Source organism: Vitis riparia, chromosome 9, assembly GCF_004353265.1.
Source record: "Vitis riparia cultivar Riparia Gloire de Montpellier isolate 1030 chromosome 9, EGFV_Vit.rip_1.0, whole genome shotgun sequence".
Taxonomy (NCBI): domain Eukaryota; kingdom Viridiplantae; phylum Streptophyta; class Magnoliopsida; order Vitales; family Vitaceae; genus Vitis; species Vitis riparia.
In genome coordinates this window covers 6,824,728-6,841,258 of record NC_048439.1, presented here as the reverse complement: position 1 = coordinate 6,841,258, position 16,531 = coordinate 6,824,728, and the positions used below count along the sequence as shown (strand labels likewise).

The 16,531-nt window shown below is 33.9% G+C and overlaps 2 protein-coding genes across 4 annotated transcripts; both read right to left on the bottom strand.

The window, feature by feature from the left end:
* Window positions 1–1,525: 1,525 nt before the first annotated feature.
* LOC117922012 (glucan endo-1,3-beta-glucosidase 14) lies at window positions 1,526–4,475 on the bottom strand. 2 transcript variants are annotated; one of them, XM_034839978.1, is made up of 3 exons: window positions 4,060–4,475; window positions 1,925–2,946; window positions 1,526–1,825 (listed from the first exon to the last, which is right to left on the bottom strand). In XM_034839978.1, the coding sequence occupies exons 1-3, from the start codon at window positions 4,076–4,078 to the stop codon at window positions 1,736–1,738; spliced, it is 1,131 nt and encodes a 376-aa protein (XP_034695869.1). In that variant the 5' UTR covers window positions 4,079–4,475; the 3' UTR covers window positions 1,526–1,735. The 2 variants fall into 2 exon arrangements, with proteins under 2 accessions (XP_034695869.1, XP_034695868.1); XM_034839977.1 differs by lacking the exon at window positions 4,060–4,475 and adding an exon at window positions 3,489–3,977.
* A 111-nt stretch (window positions 4,476–4,586) lies between these two features.
* Window positions 4,587–13,470, bottom strand: LOC117922013 (methyl-CpG-binding domain-containing protein 11). Of its 2 annotated transcripts, XM_034839980.1 has the most exons (3): window positions 13,325–13,470; window positions 13,091–13,159; window positions 4,587–5,744 (listed from the first exon to the last, which is right to left on the bottom strand). In XM_034839980.1, the coding sequence occupies exons 2-3, from the start codon at window positions 13,151–13,153 to the stop codon at window positions 4,833–4,835; spliced, it is 975 nt and encodes a 324-aa protein (XP_034695871.1). In that variant the 5' UTR covers window positions 13,154–13,159; window positions 13,325–13,470; the 3' UTR covers window positions 4,587–4,832. The 2 variants fall into 2 exon arrangements, with proteins under 2 accessions (XP_034695871.1, XP_034695870.1); XM_034839979.1 differs by lacking the exon at window positions 13,325–13,470 and having other exon boundaries at window positions 13,091–13,311.
* Window positions 13,471–16,531: the final 3,061 nt, after the last annotated feature.

The window sequence follows — 16,531 nt, the reverse complement described above, 5'->3', positions numbered from 1 at the left end:
ACCTTATCTAATCATAGAACTTAATTAATTTAAGAATTTACATTAATTAATTATGGAAAATGTCAATCATACCACCACTTTTACCACTATTTTTTTTCTTTACTAATTTTCTTGTGAAAAATATCTGTAAAAAAATGATAGCCATAAAAATAATTTAGGATTTATAGAAACCGAAAATATATCTATTTACTTTTACATTTTTTTGTGAAAAATATCTGTAAAAAAATGATAGCCATGAAAATAATTTAGGATTTATAGAAACCGAAAATATATATATATATATATATATATATATATATATATATATATATATATATATATATATTTATAACAATTGTGAGATACCATTGTCTCTTAAAAGCAAGAGGAAAATATCGCGATATACCGGCGATTTATCGTGTATCTTTTTGGGAGAAATCCCCAAAATCGGCGATTTCTCGCAATATGTGGGCGATTTTTCCCGATATATCACATGCAAAGTGAAGTCAATGTGCTACATGTCTGAAAAAAAGCCCTTCCTTTGTTGCCGATGGGATTTGAACCCCAAACCAAAGGGTTTGAGGTTCAACCTTCTTACCATCTAGGCAAACTTACCCTTGATATATAATCTGCACTAAACATATATATAGTTAAACTCATTATATAAAAAAGATATTAAAAGAATATTTTAAAGAGCAAATTAATTATAATTATTTTATAATTAAATGCAAAATTTTCTTTTAATTGATTACCAAAAATATAAAAATTATATAATTTTTTTCATAATGTTTTTAATATCATTAATAATTAAAAAATTATACATATATCATAATTTATTTTATATTGTTTAATACAATTGAATTAAATGGATCATAATTTTAATATTAATATATATTTTAAAATTAGACATATTACAATCAAATATCATAATATTATATGTAATTTAATAATAAATGTACACTTATAAAATTCATATTTTTATCAATGCATACGATATTATTATCAAATATGATAAATCATATTATACATATATCAAATTATTTAATAAAACAACTTAAAAATATCATTATACTTCTAATTACATTTTTATGAAGTTTTTCTTATATTTTTAAAAATTTTGATCAATTTTAGGCTTATCAATATTTTTTTTCAAAATATCCACCGATATATCTCTGATATATCCGATATATTCATAAAATCGAAGTACCGATATATCCGTAATTACCGATATTTTCATCTTTACTTAGAAGACAATTTCAAATTTCAATATTTAAATTGAAATTATCTCTTAAAAGACGATTTTCTAATTCCCCACAACCTGTGTTTCTATATATATATAATTTACTTAGTGAGGAATTCTTTATTTTAGAGAGCCACTACAAAGGCCTTGTATTGTCCTCCTCAAATGCACAAGCACACTTCAACCCTGTGGTAGCAATTTTCTTTTGGGCCAAACAGGATTTTAGGACATCAGAAAGGCCATTAATGAATAACTGTCTAAGAAATAAGAGATGGCATGGTGCATCAAAGTAGATAGAGAGGATCATGTAAGAATACATAATATCATAAAGTTTTGTATGGTATAGTACATTGCTGAGATCAATTAAAAACAGTCAGCAAATCTTCAGCCAAGTATTTCAAGAGCGACTGTGAATACAAGAATAGATAAATGAATCGGTGGTACATGGAGAGATAATACATCAATATATATAAAACCAAGAATGTCTTGAAGCTGCTTCAGCACCAAACCCTACTGTCATGATGTTAAAGCCAGAGGCACAACTGCAGCACATGTAGCGAAAACCACCAAGTATGAGGATTGAAACCAACCTCCAGCTCCAGTAACCTGCAGTACAACATATTTGAAATGGCTCATGGATAGAAAGGGTCTCAGAATAATTTGTTCTTGAGGCTGAAAATATCAGAGATAAGCAAGAAGCCATACCTTGAGAGATGAGGCAGCTGAAGTAAGCCCAGTGAACCCTATGTCATATGAGATGCTCCCATCAGCTTTAAACAGTCCAAAATTCCTCTCAGAGGTTGGCCCCGGCTTCAAATTCTCATTAAACAAAGCAAAGATATATGCCTTCACCGCGATCTTTGGCCTATAGGGTGTCCCCTTCTTTTTCATAAGGCGCTTGCGCAGATTATAATTGTAAGTCCTGGCGTTTTTTACATTGGCTCCTGCTTCAGTCGCATCGCCTTTAGAAGCCCAACCGGTTTCAGAAACTATGACCTCCATCTTTGCAAACCCAGCCTTTTCCAAAGCAGCATAAGCTGCATCAACCTGAGCATCGAACATGTTGTCATAGTGTAGGTTGGTCTTTGAATCATGGATCCCAGGGTTTGATTGGAAAAGGGCATAGTTAAGGTCAATATGTTCAGGGTCACTCATATATGCTAGAAAGGGGTATGCATTTATGTAGAAAGGAGAACCAATCTGAGAAAAGAACTGCAAAAGTGGTTTCATGTATGGAAGAAGAGTCTCCTTAAAAATACAGGCAGATGGGGGGAAAGAATTGGCAAACACAGCCTCTGAGTGTGGACTTGAGACCTCAATATCATCCGCCAAATGCAACCGAGAGACAGCACTGTAGACATTTTTTACTGCATTCAGCAGAACTTCCCAGAGCTCTGGATCAGTGCTCCCCAAGACTTCATTTCCCACCGCAATTCCCCGAATTTTAGTTCCAGGAAGGAATGGCTGGACATTTTCTTTTATCCAATCGATGGCATGGTCCTCCCCCACACTAATTTCTTTCAAAAACTCATTCCCAAGTCCAACAATTATTTCAATACCAGAGCCTTTGAATGCCGTGAGGACATCATGATTGGCGTCATAGATTCTAACGTTCTTGATTTTTGCTGCTTTCAGAAGTGTCACTACACTTTCAGGTGAAGGGATGTTATCCGCAATCCTGCCATAGTTTATTCCATATGTTCCTATGAATGCATGGACTGATAAATCTGCTGGACAGAAAAAGAAAGAAAAAGCTCCATTAGCAGCTGCTTCCAAAAGAGAATTTGAATAAAGAGTAATACAAATAACCCCATCATAAGTTCATACTCCAATTTTGCTAAATTTCAAGGAACAGAAGATAATTCAGACCCAGAACATATCAGATGGTATAAAGCATTTTCTTTACTTCTGCAGAAAAAGGCACTGAGAACATGGATATATACTTCCATTTGAGACAAGTAAATAAACCCACAAAGGCAAAAAAGCTACTTTCATATAAATTTCTCAGACAAATATTTTGCAGAATCACTTTATGATCAAAGCAATAGCAGCAGATTAGATTATAATAATAATACAGAGAGCATTCCAAAAGCAAATATTTCAAGTGTCAATAAACCCATCATCAATATCAATCTACTCATCAACATTCCGGCAGAGAAGAGAAACCCATATGAGATGAGACCCATATGAGACGAGCAAACATTTATATGGTAAGACCAATCTGCCACTTAAATCAACTTAGAAAAAGAGAAAAGATACTGTTACATACCAATAGGAGAGAGGAAGAGGAGGAAGAGAACGAAAAAGAGAGAAGAGAACCCCATTTGGTTGGAAGCAAATTGGACAGGAAGCAGCATGCAATTTGTAGAAATGATGAGATGGGGTAACTTGACCGGAGATGATAGCACCAAGCCTGAGGATGCAAAGCTTGCTCCGCAGGCATGCCATAGACCAAGATTCTTAGCCTTAATTCAAAGATCAAAATGGAGAGGTTTTGAGGGGGCTAGAATAGATTCTCCACTTCCTGCTTTCACTTTCTCTCCTTGAAAGTATACCTTTTTCTCTTTCCATTCTTTTGTCTCCTACTCTCCCTCTACAATTCTCCTTTCATCTCTGGGGATTACATTGTGATTTATACCTTTCTTGTGTACGGATTAGGAAAGTGTTTGGACCATGTACCCAATCCAATTCTTTTAAGATTTTTCATACATTTTTAGGGTCTCACGTGGATTTCATATTCTGCTTTTCTCACAGCTGATGGGTTATCTTTTTGACATCTAATATAATTAATATGATCAACTAAATATCAAGTTCAGCCATGACTGAGAAGAAAATAGTACCTTTCAATGATAGATACATGGTGCCTTTTTGATAAATTTGGAATAATACACTTTCGGTGAGAAAATTATATCAAAATAAAGCATCATTCAGAGCTTCACCTCGAGTTGAGTTCATGTGATTGTATGTTTCCGGCCTGTAGATTCTAGATCAATATGGATATATCCAAAAGGTGATTATAAAGGAAAGCAACCATTAGAGGCAAACCCCACAAGAGCCTGCCTGCCCCTCCGTTCTCATCTGCTGAAAATCAATGATTAATATAATTCCATATGCTGAAATTCCACTTTTCTTGCTGTCCAAACAGTGAGAAGGTACCTTTCTCTCACCACTTTTCTCACATATTCCAAATTTTGGGCTGTCCAATATGAATAAGAAACTAAATCATTTGAACTAAGAACGAAGTTAATTCCATTGATCAACCAAAAAGCAGCATTTCTTGAGGACTTTCCTGGAATTAATCATGCTCACTTTGGCCTTTGGTCACCAGGAACTCCAGGGGGTTTGGGTTTGCATATGAAGATACGGATCCAAACAGTATCAATCATAAAGTTAAGAACATTGTCTACACCAGAAAATATAAGTTGCTCCACAATTTAACAGCAACAGCTTTAGAGACCTACTCTACCAGGGTTACAAGTTGATTTCCAAACTAAAAATTAAATCTAGCATGATTAACATTAAATTACAGTCATCTGAGATGGTACCAAAAGTTCAAAGGAACAAAAAAGAAGACGCTTTGGGTTGTTACACAGGACCTAAGAGGACAACACATTCAGCAGCTCACAGGAGAGGGAGCTGGATGCTGTGGTGTCTCAGCTCGCTGCATCTGGTTGACCTTGCCATTCTCAGTCACATCCCCTTCTAGTTTTTTGCCGTTCTCCTCCACCTGAAACTTGCATTTTCCATCGTTGTCTGGTACTTCCTGTTTCTCTTTGACTTCTTCCTCAGGTGCAATACCCAAGCCGTTGGGCTTGTCTTTGTTTACTGCTTCATTTAGCTCCACGGTGGCAGAGGTTTCCAGCTTGTCCCCTTCTTTTTGAGTTACTTCAGCACCAGCTTCGTTTGCTGGTTCATCTACTGCCACTGCCTCTGCAACTTCTTGCTTTTTAACTTCCTTCTCACCTTGGGCTTCTTCAGCACTGACAACTTCTGTTTCTGCAGCAGCAACCTTGGAGTCCCCAGTGTCACTCTGGATCTTTTCATCTTTTCCATCTATAGCTTCCACAGGACCAGCTTCTTCCATATTAACATCTAAATTCTTCACTTGGTCAGCTTCTGCCACTGTTTTAACTCCATTCTCAACTTGAATTTCTTTGGAAACATCCTCTGACTCTGCATTTGCCTTCTCAGTTACATCTGCATCTTGCATGGAAATTTCTTTCTTACCCTCCTGTTCTTCCGTTGCAGCCTCTGTTTCTTTCCCATCCTTCTTTGAACCTGATGATTTTCGACCTCGTTTCTTAGGGGGCTCACTTTCTGCTGGTGGAGTTGCCTTTGCCTTCTCACTGATCCTTGCTGATCTCCTTGGGGTTTCGCCAGTACCCCAGTCAAATTCTGATATTGCAGGATTACCAGGATGCGATTTTAGGTACTGCTCCAATTGTTTTCGGCTGTTAATCTCTTCCCCTGTTGGAGCAATGAATACAATCTCGTTCTTCCTTGGTGTACCTTTCTTGGGCATGAACTGCAGAAGAACAAAGAGATTCATGTCATAAAATAAAATCTATGCAGTACAGTTACAATCCTTTAAAATTGTCCTTGTCAACTATCAAACATTAATCAGAAGGAATCTAAAAGACATACTTCTTAGTTTGAAGCATTATTAAAAAACAAATAAATGCTAAATTTAATCAAGAAAAAAAGTTAAGACACATAAGAAAAGGAGACAAAAATACATATTAGATAAATCGTCCGCTATATTCAGGTATTAGAATCATGGAATCAAAAGGAACTATTCTAATGACACATCGTAAACATCATCATCCAGATATACACTAGCAATTGTAAAAAAACCATTGCACAAAGCAGCAGCAGTTTTTTTTTTTTTTCATATATGATCATTATCTGTCAACTCTCACTTGTTTTTAAACCTGAAGCTAATTCTAGGTGGTGGTTTTTTTCTCAGCCTCATTCAGTGTTGCTATTCTCATCAATCAGTAAAAACTACCTCTCACCTATACTAGAAAATCTTAACATGTCCTCTTTAATTCTTGACAATGCTTCAAAATCATGGATAATTATTATTGCTGTCTTTTGAGATTTCTTACTGATTCGGTCCATCAATCACAACATCCAGCCATGGTTTACTGAAGAGACACAGTCCACTTACATGGATGGCATTCACCTAGGTCATCCCTTATGTGTAAGGAAGGATACTGTTTATGCCTTAGATAATAAATCCTCACTATGAAAAATCTCACATAAGGTGCTCCATCTAGCTCAGCCAAGCATCACTGCTTAGCTGAAAAAAATAACAGTTGAAAAAAAAAAAAAAAAAACCGCATACTAGGAACTGAATAATTTCCCCCTAGGCATCAATCCAAAGTAAAATTCATTTCTCCTTGTGATACTGTTCTCACACTAGCTCTTGCATACATCTCAACAATGATGGCAATATATTCATTCCCAGTTCATTTCATCCATGTAGTACCACCAAGACAAATGTCATCAATATAAATCATGTATCATCTCCTCGCTATATTTCTTCATTGATAATCTAGGTGGAGTGATAGCCCCAATATTCTATTTTCCAAGCATGTACTGAAAATCTTCCCCAAACACAAAACTAAAAACAGATAATCTCATAATCTCAGAATCTCAGAAGCAACAGAACAAGTCAAGACTATTAAGTACCAGCATGAAATTGGAACCAGATTTTGAATCCTTACCATTTAACTTCATATTAAAAGAAGAAACTTGATGGCAAGTCTTCAACTTCAAGCATTCTAGAATCTAGATTCACCATATGAGAAAAGGAAATCTTCAACAATACAGCAAAAGTAACCAACATTTGATTATCAAATCAAGCAAAACCAGAACTGCTTCCCCAACTCTCAAAAGAAATTCAACAGATTGCAAATGAATCCAAACAGAAGGAGCTAGATAGTATATGGGAAAGGCAGTCCTGACGATAATCCATTTTAGAGCAAAACACAATCTTCTTTTGACCATCCACCTATCCACTATGCATTAAGACTGAAAAAATAAACAACAAAGCCCACCCCCCCAACACACACCATCCCAAACAAAATAATAACAATAAAATAAAATACTGTCCAAGGCATGAGCTTTGCAGCCTCAGCATACTCATCCACAGGACCAGAACCAGTTAATTTTTTTATCAAATACATTGTTTCAGATATAAGTAATATAGGAGTTCTGTAATGATGTTATCATGTTAGTCCATGAAAAATCATACATCATATAGGAAAACTAAGAAACGCCAGCTAATCAGATAAGTAAATACCTATCAAATTACCTAGTCTATATAATAGATATGGTGAATAATAATAACCAAGACTTTCCAGCTAATGGAGTCAACCTATCAATGCTTCATCAATCTGATAAACATCTAATATTTAGCCTAGACTAGATTGGCCTTCGATCCTAGGTATTAAAAAATGGCAGTTGATGAATTACTCAGATCATCCACTTGAGATCATTCTAGGTCATAAATCTTCTGAAGGAGAAGACAAAATTCTATACTCCTGATTTTTTTTATTCTTGTATATCCCTGTATGCAGGGGTCACACCCCCTCGGTTCCATAGGCATTTTTTGTTTTTTGTCTACCAAAAATGGAAAAAGAAAAAGCAAACATTAGTTCAAATATGATAATACTAGAACTGTGCATTTTGCCACCCATAAGAAATGGATGGGAAAAAATACATGAACAAATGACTGCCACAACTAACATAAGCAAAACATAAAGGAATGAATCTCAGTCCATCAATTCCCTTAGAGACCAACTACTTGGGGAAAGATACAAAAGAATTTTCTGGAATTTCGCTCATCAAGGTTTATAGTCTCCATTGAGTCATGTAACATCATAAGCTTTATCACCACATTGACCCACAATTTCTTTCAGCTCCTTGTTGTCCTTGTAAATCCTTCAACATACATCAAGCCATCACCCCCCTCCCCCAACAACTGACCACCCGTGCGGTCAAAATGTTTTTGCTCCACACAACCAAACCATCTTAAATGACCATCTCTCATCTTCTCATCAAGTGATGCAACCTGGAGCTTATTGCAAATGCATTCATTTCTAATTGTTCTTTCTGGAATTGCCCCTCATCCATCTCAACATTCCTGGTCTAGCTACATGGCTTTTATGGGCATGTTTCCTCATGTGCAACGTTCTGTGCCATAAGTAATAGTAACCTTCTTCGTAAACTTTTCCCTTCAACTTAGTAGGTATTCCAAAATCATACACCAGTAAAGAAACATATCTCCACCTCATCCAATTAGCTTTAATTTTCTGAGCCATGTCCTTGTCAATCTTCCCCTCCTGATGGATGATTAATCCAACACATCAGAAATGATAGCTTCTTGGATTTCCTGGCTAGCAATTTTAGCCATTTCCTCAGTTCTACTCCCACTACTAAAAAAAAAAATTCTCCATTTACACTATTATCGTAACATAGCCCAAAACATTTAGATTTAAAAACAATATATTCAGTTCTATCTTGTAAGTGGTAATTAAATCCTACTCTATTTCCATAATAACAATATCATTACTTATCAGCAAAGACATGCGCCATGAAGCCAGCCTCTAGGCTCTAACTGCATATAACAAGTCCATAGCATACCCAACAGAAAATGATAAGGACCCTATGCTAACATTTGAAGTGATCAGACATTTAGTTCTCTCAACCAACTTTTCTCATGCAACTTACTGCTCCATCGTACATGTCCATCAAGTTTAATTGCCTATTTAAAGCTCTTCTTCTCTAAAATCCAACATATTTTACTTATCTAAGAACCCTCTTTGAACTTTTTAGACCTTTACAACATAAGTTGAAACAAGCAAACTACATACCAGTAAGTTCTAATTTATATGTGGGTGCATATGTCAAAGACAAAAGAAAAAAAGTTTAGTAATCTTTCACTTAGTAACAATTATATATATATATAGATAGATAGATAGATAGATAGATAGATAGATAGATACTTAGATAGGGAGAAAGAGGGGGAAGGGGAGGGAGAGAGCTAAATCAAAAAGCATTTGATTCCATCAAAACTCAAGTATAATTCTCGTGAATTGAAACCAGATAAAGACCCGGAAGGACAGTTTTTCAATTTCCAGAGGCAACTGTATTAGAACTGAAATGGAGAAGAGGGTATAACTTTGATTGGAATTCAATTTATAAGGACAAAAAAAAACTCTTAATAAAATCATTTTACATTACAAAAGCTGGGAAGAGAGTACATTTCACACTTCACTAGATTTAACTTAGTTGGGCAAAAACATATCTTCAAAACGTTTGGTATGACTTCAACACTCATATGATGCAATATGAACTCAAACATTACCTTTTTGAGAGGAAAGAATAAGTTCTTACCCCTACTTCTCAACACTCATATGATGCACTATGAACTGAAACTTTACCCATAAGAGAGGAAAGAATAGGTTCTTAACCCCACTAGGATCATTTTTTCCATGCAAGTAACTCTGTTTCTCATGGAAAATACCAAGACAGCATGTTTCCTTACTTTTTATCAGAGCACGTTTCCTTATCAATAATTCAAAAAGACAGTGTGCCCCAGAATTTGTGAAATAAGAACTACCGTATAATTGATTAAAGTGCATCATATTTCCAGTAGTCAGATAGTTACTCCCTGTTTTCCATTCTCTTTTATCAAGATGACAGCATGCCCCAGAATTTGTGAAATAAGAACTACCGTATAATTGATTAGGGTGCATCTAATAAAGAAAGTTAACATATTCTCTTTCAATCATTAATTTGTTTCCTTTTGTAAACAACCTATTTGCTATAAATTAGTTATATTCTAGATTATGGTTTTAGGTAATTAGAAAACTTTCTAGATTCATATTCTTTAGATATATATTCTTCATAATCAAAGGGAAATGCACACATAATCTCATTCGTCGTCAATAGCATCATGTTTCCTGTAGTCAGATAGCTACTCCCTGGTTTCCATTCTCTTTTATCAAGAGTGCCCATATCCATAATTGTGAAACTACTACGTTATTTCACTTGATCTGAAATGACAAAAACATGCTTTTTTTTCTAACAAATCCTCCACTTCAGATATTCTTGAATTTCTTCCATGTTCTTCAATCCTTGATGATGTACCTGTGGTTCCCAAATTACTAGGTATCCCGTAACCAATAGTCAGGCACCCATTCCAGACTTACATTCTATTGATCAAAATGTACCTTTATACCAGTCTTTGAATTCCAATCTTATTCCTCATAATCCAATGATAAGCATGTGCTTCTTCCTCCAGGTAGTCCTCCAATCCAAACATTCATGAATTTATCTCCTTGTTATCCTAAAATCCTTGCTAACGTGCTCTTAAATCCCAAGGCAATCTCCTGCACCAAATAATTCACAAACTATGGCCTATTTTTCTGGCCTTGCCAGGTGCTCCTACAAAGAAGTCTGCAAGAATCCAATGTTTCCAAATGAAATTCTTCTTCTGCCTTTCAATTCATTACAATACAAGCATGAAAATGTTACTTCTACAATTGCTTGGGCCTTGGGGGGAGAAGGGATTTACACAGCTTTATTCCATCCAAAATGGGAAATTAGACTCCAGAATAGGTTATAAACCAGAATTTAGAAACAAAATTGAACTATCATACCAATAAGAAATTTGGAATATGCGCATACTGCTAAAACAAAATAATTTAAAGAGTAGATTTATAGCAAATGTTGCAGGTATGCAGCCTTTGAATGAAGGCCCCAAAATATCCAGAATATTGCGACTTTGGAACATTTTCCATTTTGCGGAACCCAAAAACATAATTTAATTGGGTCAATGTCACCTGAATGGAAGGACTTAGATGGATCATGATTGATCACCTATTTTGATTTCAAACCCAGTAACCTAAATTTAAAAATAATCATGGTAGTAGAAGTAGTAGTAGAAGTAGCAGGAGTAGTAATGATGATAAAAATCAGTAGCAGAAAAAGGCTAAGCACCCAGAAAACAGAAGTACATCCTTTCTGGAAATCAGTGGCATACCATTCAACGCATCTTCAGAGCAGATAAAAATCAGTAGCAGATAAAGGCTAAGCACCTAGAAAACAGAAGCACATCCTTTTCCAATTTTTACAGTTATTTCCTTTTTCTTTTAAATCTATTCCCAGGTTTTCATGGAACCTTGCCAAGGTGTAGTACCTGACAGACATTTAGCCCACTAATTGGAAGTTCAATTTTACACAGCCAACAGTCCCATCCAAGTTTGTCAGAGTAGAAACAGAAAATTTTGCCCTAAATTTACTTAACTTCTACAATGGCCTTTGACAACAAGAATGTAACTTTTCATATAGGATTTCTTTACCCAACTCTCCATTTTATGATTAATTTCTAAACTTTGTATATTTTAAATAATTAATATAATAATTCTTTTCACAAAAATTCTTTGAATTTAATTTTCTTAAAAATTATGAAAAACAGTTGAAGGTATATGATTTGTAATGTATATGATTATGGTGACTGGGAATTTAGCTCATTGTACTATGTAATGCCATAACAAAGATAGATATCATAGATCTTAGATTTGAAGGGCACTTTTTTGCAATTAGGAGCCACTAAGCCTCTTTAGAAAAAAAAAAAGTGAAAACCAGATCTCGTTAAGCTGCATAATCACATTCCAAATTAGTCTTCAACCCACATATGATACGTTAAATTGAATATTTATCTCATTTTTATCTCACAACAAATAATATTAAAATTCAAAATTTACCTAAATTTTAGATTAAAATCAAAACTAACCTATAAAATAATTAAAAATATTTTTTAATTTATTATCAATAAAATTTTACAAAATCAATGTTTTGGTAAACATTGGTGATATAAATTCAAATGATCAAAATCAAAATTATAGATGATACAAAATTCAACATTTTTACCCAAACAAAAATTAAAAATATTTTAGTCTGGATAAATTAAATTTTCAAAATCAATGTTAATTTAAAATTACAAAAGAACCCACATCTTGGTTATGTGAATTCTACCGTTTAAAAACTATAAATATAAAAGATTTATAAATAAATAAAAAAATTGATAAGTGTAAAACATTTATAAAATATAAAAGTGTCTTGCCAGTTTGCTCCATTGAGTTTATTTTTTCAAGTAGACCAGACTCTGTATTTTTTATATTAAGGCCAAGAACCTAAATCTTTTTTACTTAAGTGAATAACCGACAGAGACAGGGGTATCATCTAAGGTAGCAGAGGCAGAAAATGCATAACACAGAAGGTTGTGTTTGTTTTGACGGAAAATAGTTTCTGAAAAACTGTTATAGGGTAAAAAAAACCTTTGGTTGTTGGCTGCTAATGAAAGAAAAGAAACCAATATTCCTCTATGGCGTTGGCATGTTTATTAGATGTTTTGATTGCTCAGATCCCAAAAGGATAAAATTTAACACTCAAATTTTGATTTCTTATCATTTCTTCCCTTTTCCTACATTTTCCCAGCAAACAAACAGAGTATAGGACCCATTAGCTCAAGGGAAAATTGTCCCTGCAATATAATTCCCAAGGAAACCCTTCATCCAAAACAGAGCAAGTTCAAAAAATAAAACTAAAATTATCCATATGCACAAAAAATTTTGCCTCAAATCCTAGGGTCATAGGGTGAGCAATAATCCGAATCCTAGCACAGAGCAAAACATATTCACAAAAAGAGAGACAAAACCCAGAAAGCAGTTCGTAGAAACAAAGCCCCAAATCACAAAACCAAAAGCATAGAATTCAAACAGAGAAACATGAAGCTTCAACAACCGAACATTACAGCGGGAGAAAGAAAACATAGGAAGTTTAGAGAGAGAAATTAACCATTTTCTTCCAAGAAGGTGGAGCTGGCAGCTCCATGGACACCACTTCGTCTTGACTAGCCATTTTGACCTGCAAATTCAAATAGCCCAGATAGAAAACAACAAAAACAAAGCCAGAGCTTAAATACCAGAGCTTCGCTCACTAAAAACCCTCACTTTCTCTCTCTAAAATTCTGAGAAAAAAGTAAAGAAAATCTAAACCCTAGGTACGTGTGGTTAGAAGAGAGTCACGAACCGTTGCAATCCTGCACTTTCTCTCTCTTCTTTCTCTCTCTAGAACCTACCCAAAACTGTCAAAAATGCTACTAGCTCTCCTCCACAGAGGTGGTGTTTGATAAGTTCACCTTTGGGAGCACAGAGAGTTTCTGTTTTCTCTGCCCACGATTCTAAACTGTCCATTCAAATTGGGGAGACTCGTCCGTTAAAGCTGATTCGCCTCGTAGTATACAACCTCGTGAAAGTACACGTGTCGGTTTCTCAAACATAGTTTTGGCTTCCTATCCGAATGATCTGGTTCCGAAGTCAACGTGGGATGTTATTTCCCACCTCTAACTCAGTGCGTGAATTTCAACACCCACTAAATTTTTTGAATTTATCTTAAAAAAGCCTCACGCGCGTAGTGGTAGAGGGAGAGCAGGGAAGGTGGTGCTGTCTGGAGGGAGGGGCAAAGGGGCCACGTGGCGAAACGAAGAGGTGATGCTTCAAAAGTAATGGATAACGTTTATTAACTGAATTTAAATGTAGGTTTGGGGTCCGAGGGTGAAGGTCACACACCACGTGACGTCACCACCCACCTTTTATTTATTTATTTCAATTTTTTAACTCACGTCTCCACTCATATCAATCTCGCTTCCGAATTCGTTGCCGCCAGGGTCAATTTGTCTGCTTCCACGAAGTATATCGACAGATTAGTGGACACCCGCGCGTGACACGTTCTGGAAGCAACAAAAATCCCAACCTTTGCCCAATTTTGGTAGATTTTCACGTGCGTGATTTTTATTATTTTTTTAAAAATATTTCCTCTTCTTGTATCAAGTCATTATTTATAATAATAATAACAAGAAGCTGATTTAGACTTTTTTTTTCCTTCTAAAAGAATGACTGATTTGTTAAAGTATTTAATCAAATTATTTATTTGATAAATATAATAAAATATTAAATAATTCTTTATAAAATTGATGATATTTTCAATCATGATAGATGGATTTTATTGGCTTAGAAAAGTTCGATAAAATTAAAATTTTAATATTATTCTTTAAATTTGATAATATTCTTTTCAAAATATAAGAAAAGTTAAGTTGCGATGTAAACCCATTTAATCAATATTTATATGAGTAAAATACTAATAATTTTCACTAAAATTTATATCAATAATTTATCATCTGATCAAATAAATGCATTGACTTCTATTTTTTTAATTCTATATCTTGAAAATTTTCACTTCACATGCTTATAATATAAAGTTGATTGTCCATAATGCAACGATTATTTACGACAGTAATGCTCCAAATCACAAAAAAATAGTAAATTACTTGATGGTTTGTACTCTTTTCAATCCTCGATTGAATGAAGATTTAATTAGATGTTCATGCTAGAATGCTACTTGTTGGATAAAACTTAAAATAATAAGTGACTAAATGGATAAAAGAATGGAAAGGACAAATTGAATGAATTGAAAATATTACTATGGGTTGTTGTAAGTGGTGGCTATTAAAGATATCGTATCTTTAAGAAACAAGACATGTTCATTGGAAATTAAGATACAAAATATGTCTATTCGAAGGGTTATTTTAAATCTTTTTTTTCAAAAAGGTGTCACTTTTCATTCACCCATAAATAGTTTTGAGTTATCTTAGTAAAACCATTTTTCCAATAGGCCAAACATGAATGAAAATTAACTTGATCTATGTAATGGACAATTAAGAAAGTATAATTTGCAAAGTAATTACATTATGATGAGTAATGACTTGAAACTTTCTTAGTGAAAAATTATCGGTCTACTAGCTAATCATTAAATGTGATGTCATGAGTTGTTTTGAGTTATTGATGTGAATCAAGATAATAATATTCACACAACTCCTTTCCAAAAATCATTGTTCTCATGATTCTATTCATTTTAATAAATCTTCTATTAACCCAAGGGTTCTCCTACTCAAGTTTTAATGATACTAACACAACTAATGATACCAATGATTCAAATCAAGTTAAGCTTTTTTGGTTTATTTGTTAAATTTCAATGAAAATTGAAGTAATTATGGAAGAAGATAAATTTAGTGAAGACTTGGGATCCTTGAAAACTTGAAGTGACCTATGATGTAAGATGGTATTTATTGATATATTTAAATTTAAAAAATTTCTTATGCACTTAAAAGTTTATTTTCATCTTTACCTAAGCTTAAATTGGTTGTCTTTATTAAAGATTTTGATAAATTATTGTTTCCAATTAAAACACTGAGCTAAATTATTTTTAAACCTTTTCTAAAATATTTTAAGAAGGGTTACCCAAATTCCTAGAAGTTTCAAACCTTAAACTGCGGTTTTCAAGTACTTTACAATGTTATCGATCAAGGGGGTCAAGAATCGGTTGAGCCCATTAGGCTCGACCAATTGAGGGTGTTTTTGTACTCTCTCTTTCTCTCTCTATACAATTCGCCAACACGCTTTTCATAGATTTGAGTTAAGTATAAATGGGTTTGGACCACATTCGTGACAACCTACATAATTTGTTTAATAAGTAAGTCATTTTTTAGTCAATCTGAATAACATGAATTTGACCTGAATTAACCCATTTAATAATTCCACTATTAACCTAATTATATTTTTAAACCATTTAACACATATTTAACTCATTTTAAATTTGTTTTTAAATAAATAGATCAATTGAGTCATAAACATTTTTTGTTAAGATATTAATCATATAAACATATGCAAACTCTAACTCAACCTAAGAATTAAATAGGACATGATTATTAAATAGGTTAAACAGGTTACACCATGTGTTACCTATTTAATAATTAGGTAGTATTTGGGTTTATATTTTTTACACGATTATTATTCATGTTGGGTTTGTGTTGAACTATGTAGTAGAATATCTAGGCTTTGACACAACACAAACACAACCCACCAACATGAATTGTCACCCCTAACATCAACGACTGACCTCAGAAACCTATAAATTGAATAGTTTTAAAGCATTTATTGATAATATAACAAATGCATTCAATTGGAAAAACATTTTTTTCCTCACTCAAAACTCTTCTTCAAAGTACATTGATTTCTTCACTAGCAAATCTTTTTTGTGCACCTCTAAATCGATCTTAGCTTATATTTATATTGTGAATTAAACTTGTATCTAGGATTGGAAGCATTAAATTCTTTCTTATTTACTTATTGTGAAAGAAAAGACTTCAAGTAGGTTAAGTACTTGAACAGTTTGTCCAGG

Excerpts from the sequence above, each read along its gene's own strand:
- LOC117922012 (XM_034839977.1), bottom strand. The coding sequence starts at position 3,576 with ATGCTGCTTCCTGTCCAATTTGCTTCCAACCAAATGGGGTTCTCTTCT. Across the intron at positions 2,947-3,488 it reads CCTCTTCCTCTCTCCTATTG|ATTTATCAGTCCATGCATTC; the intron begins GTATGTAACAGT and ends TCTGTCCAGCAG. Across the intron at positions 1,826-1,924 it reads CAGCTGCCTCATCTCTCAAG|GTTACTGGAGCTGGAGGTTG; the intron begins GTATGGCTTCTT and ends GTTGTACTGCAG.
- LOC117922013 (XM_034839980.1), bottom strand. The coding sequence starts at position 13,153 with ATGGCTAGTCAAGACGAAGTGGTGTCCATGGAGCTGCCAGCTCCACCT. Across the intron at positions 5,745-13,090 it reads CACCTTCTTGGAAGAAAATG|TTCATGCCCAAGAAAGGTAC; the intron begins GTTAATTTCTCT and ends GTTCTTCTGCAG.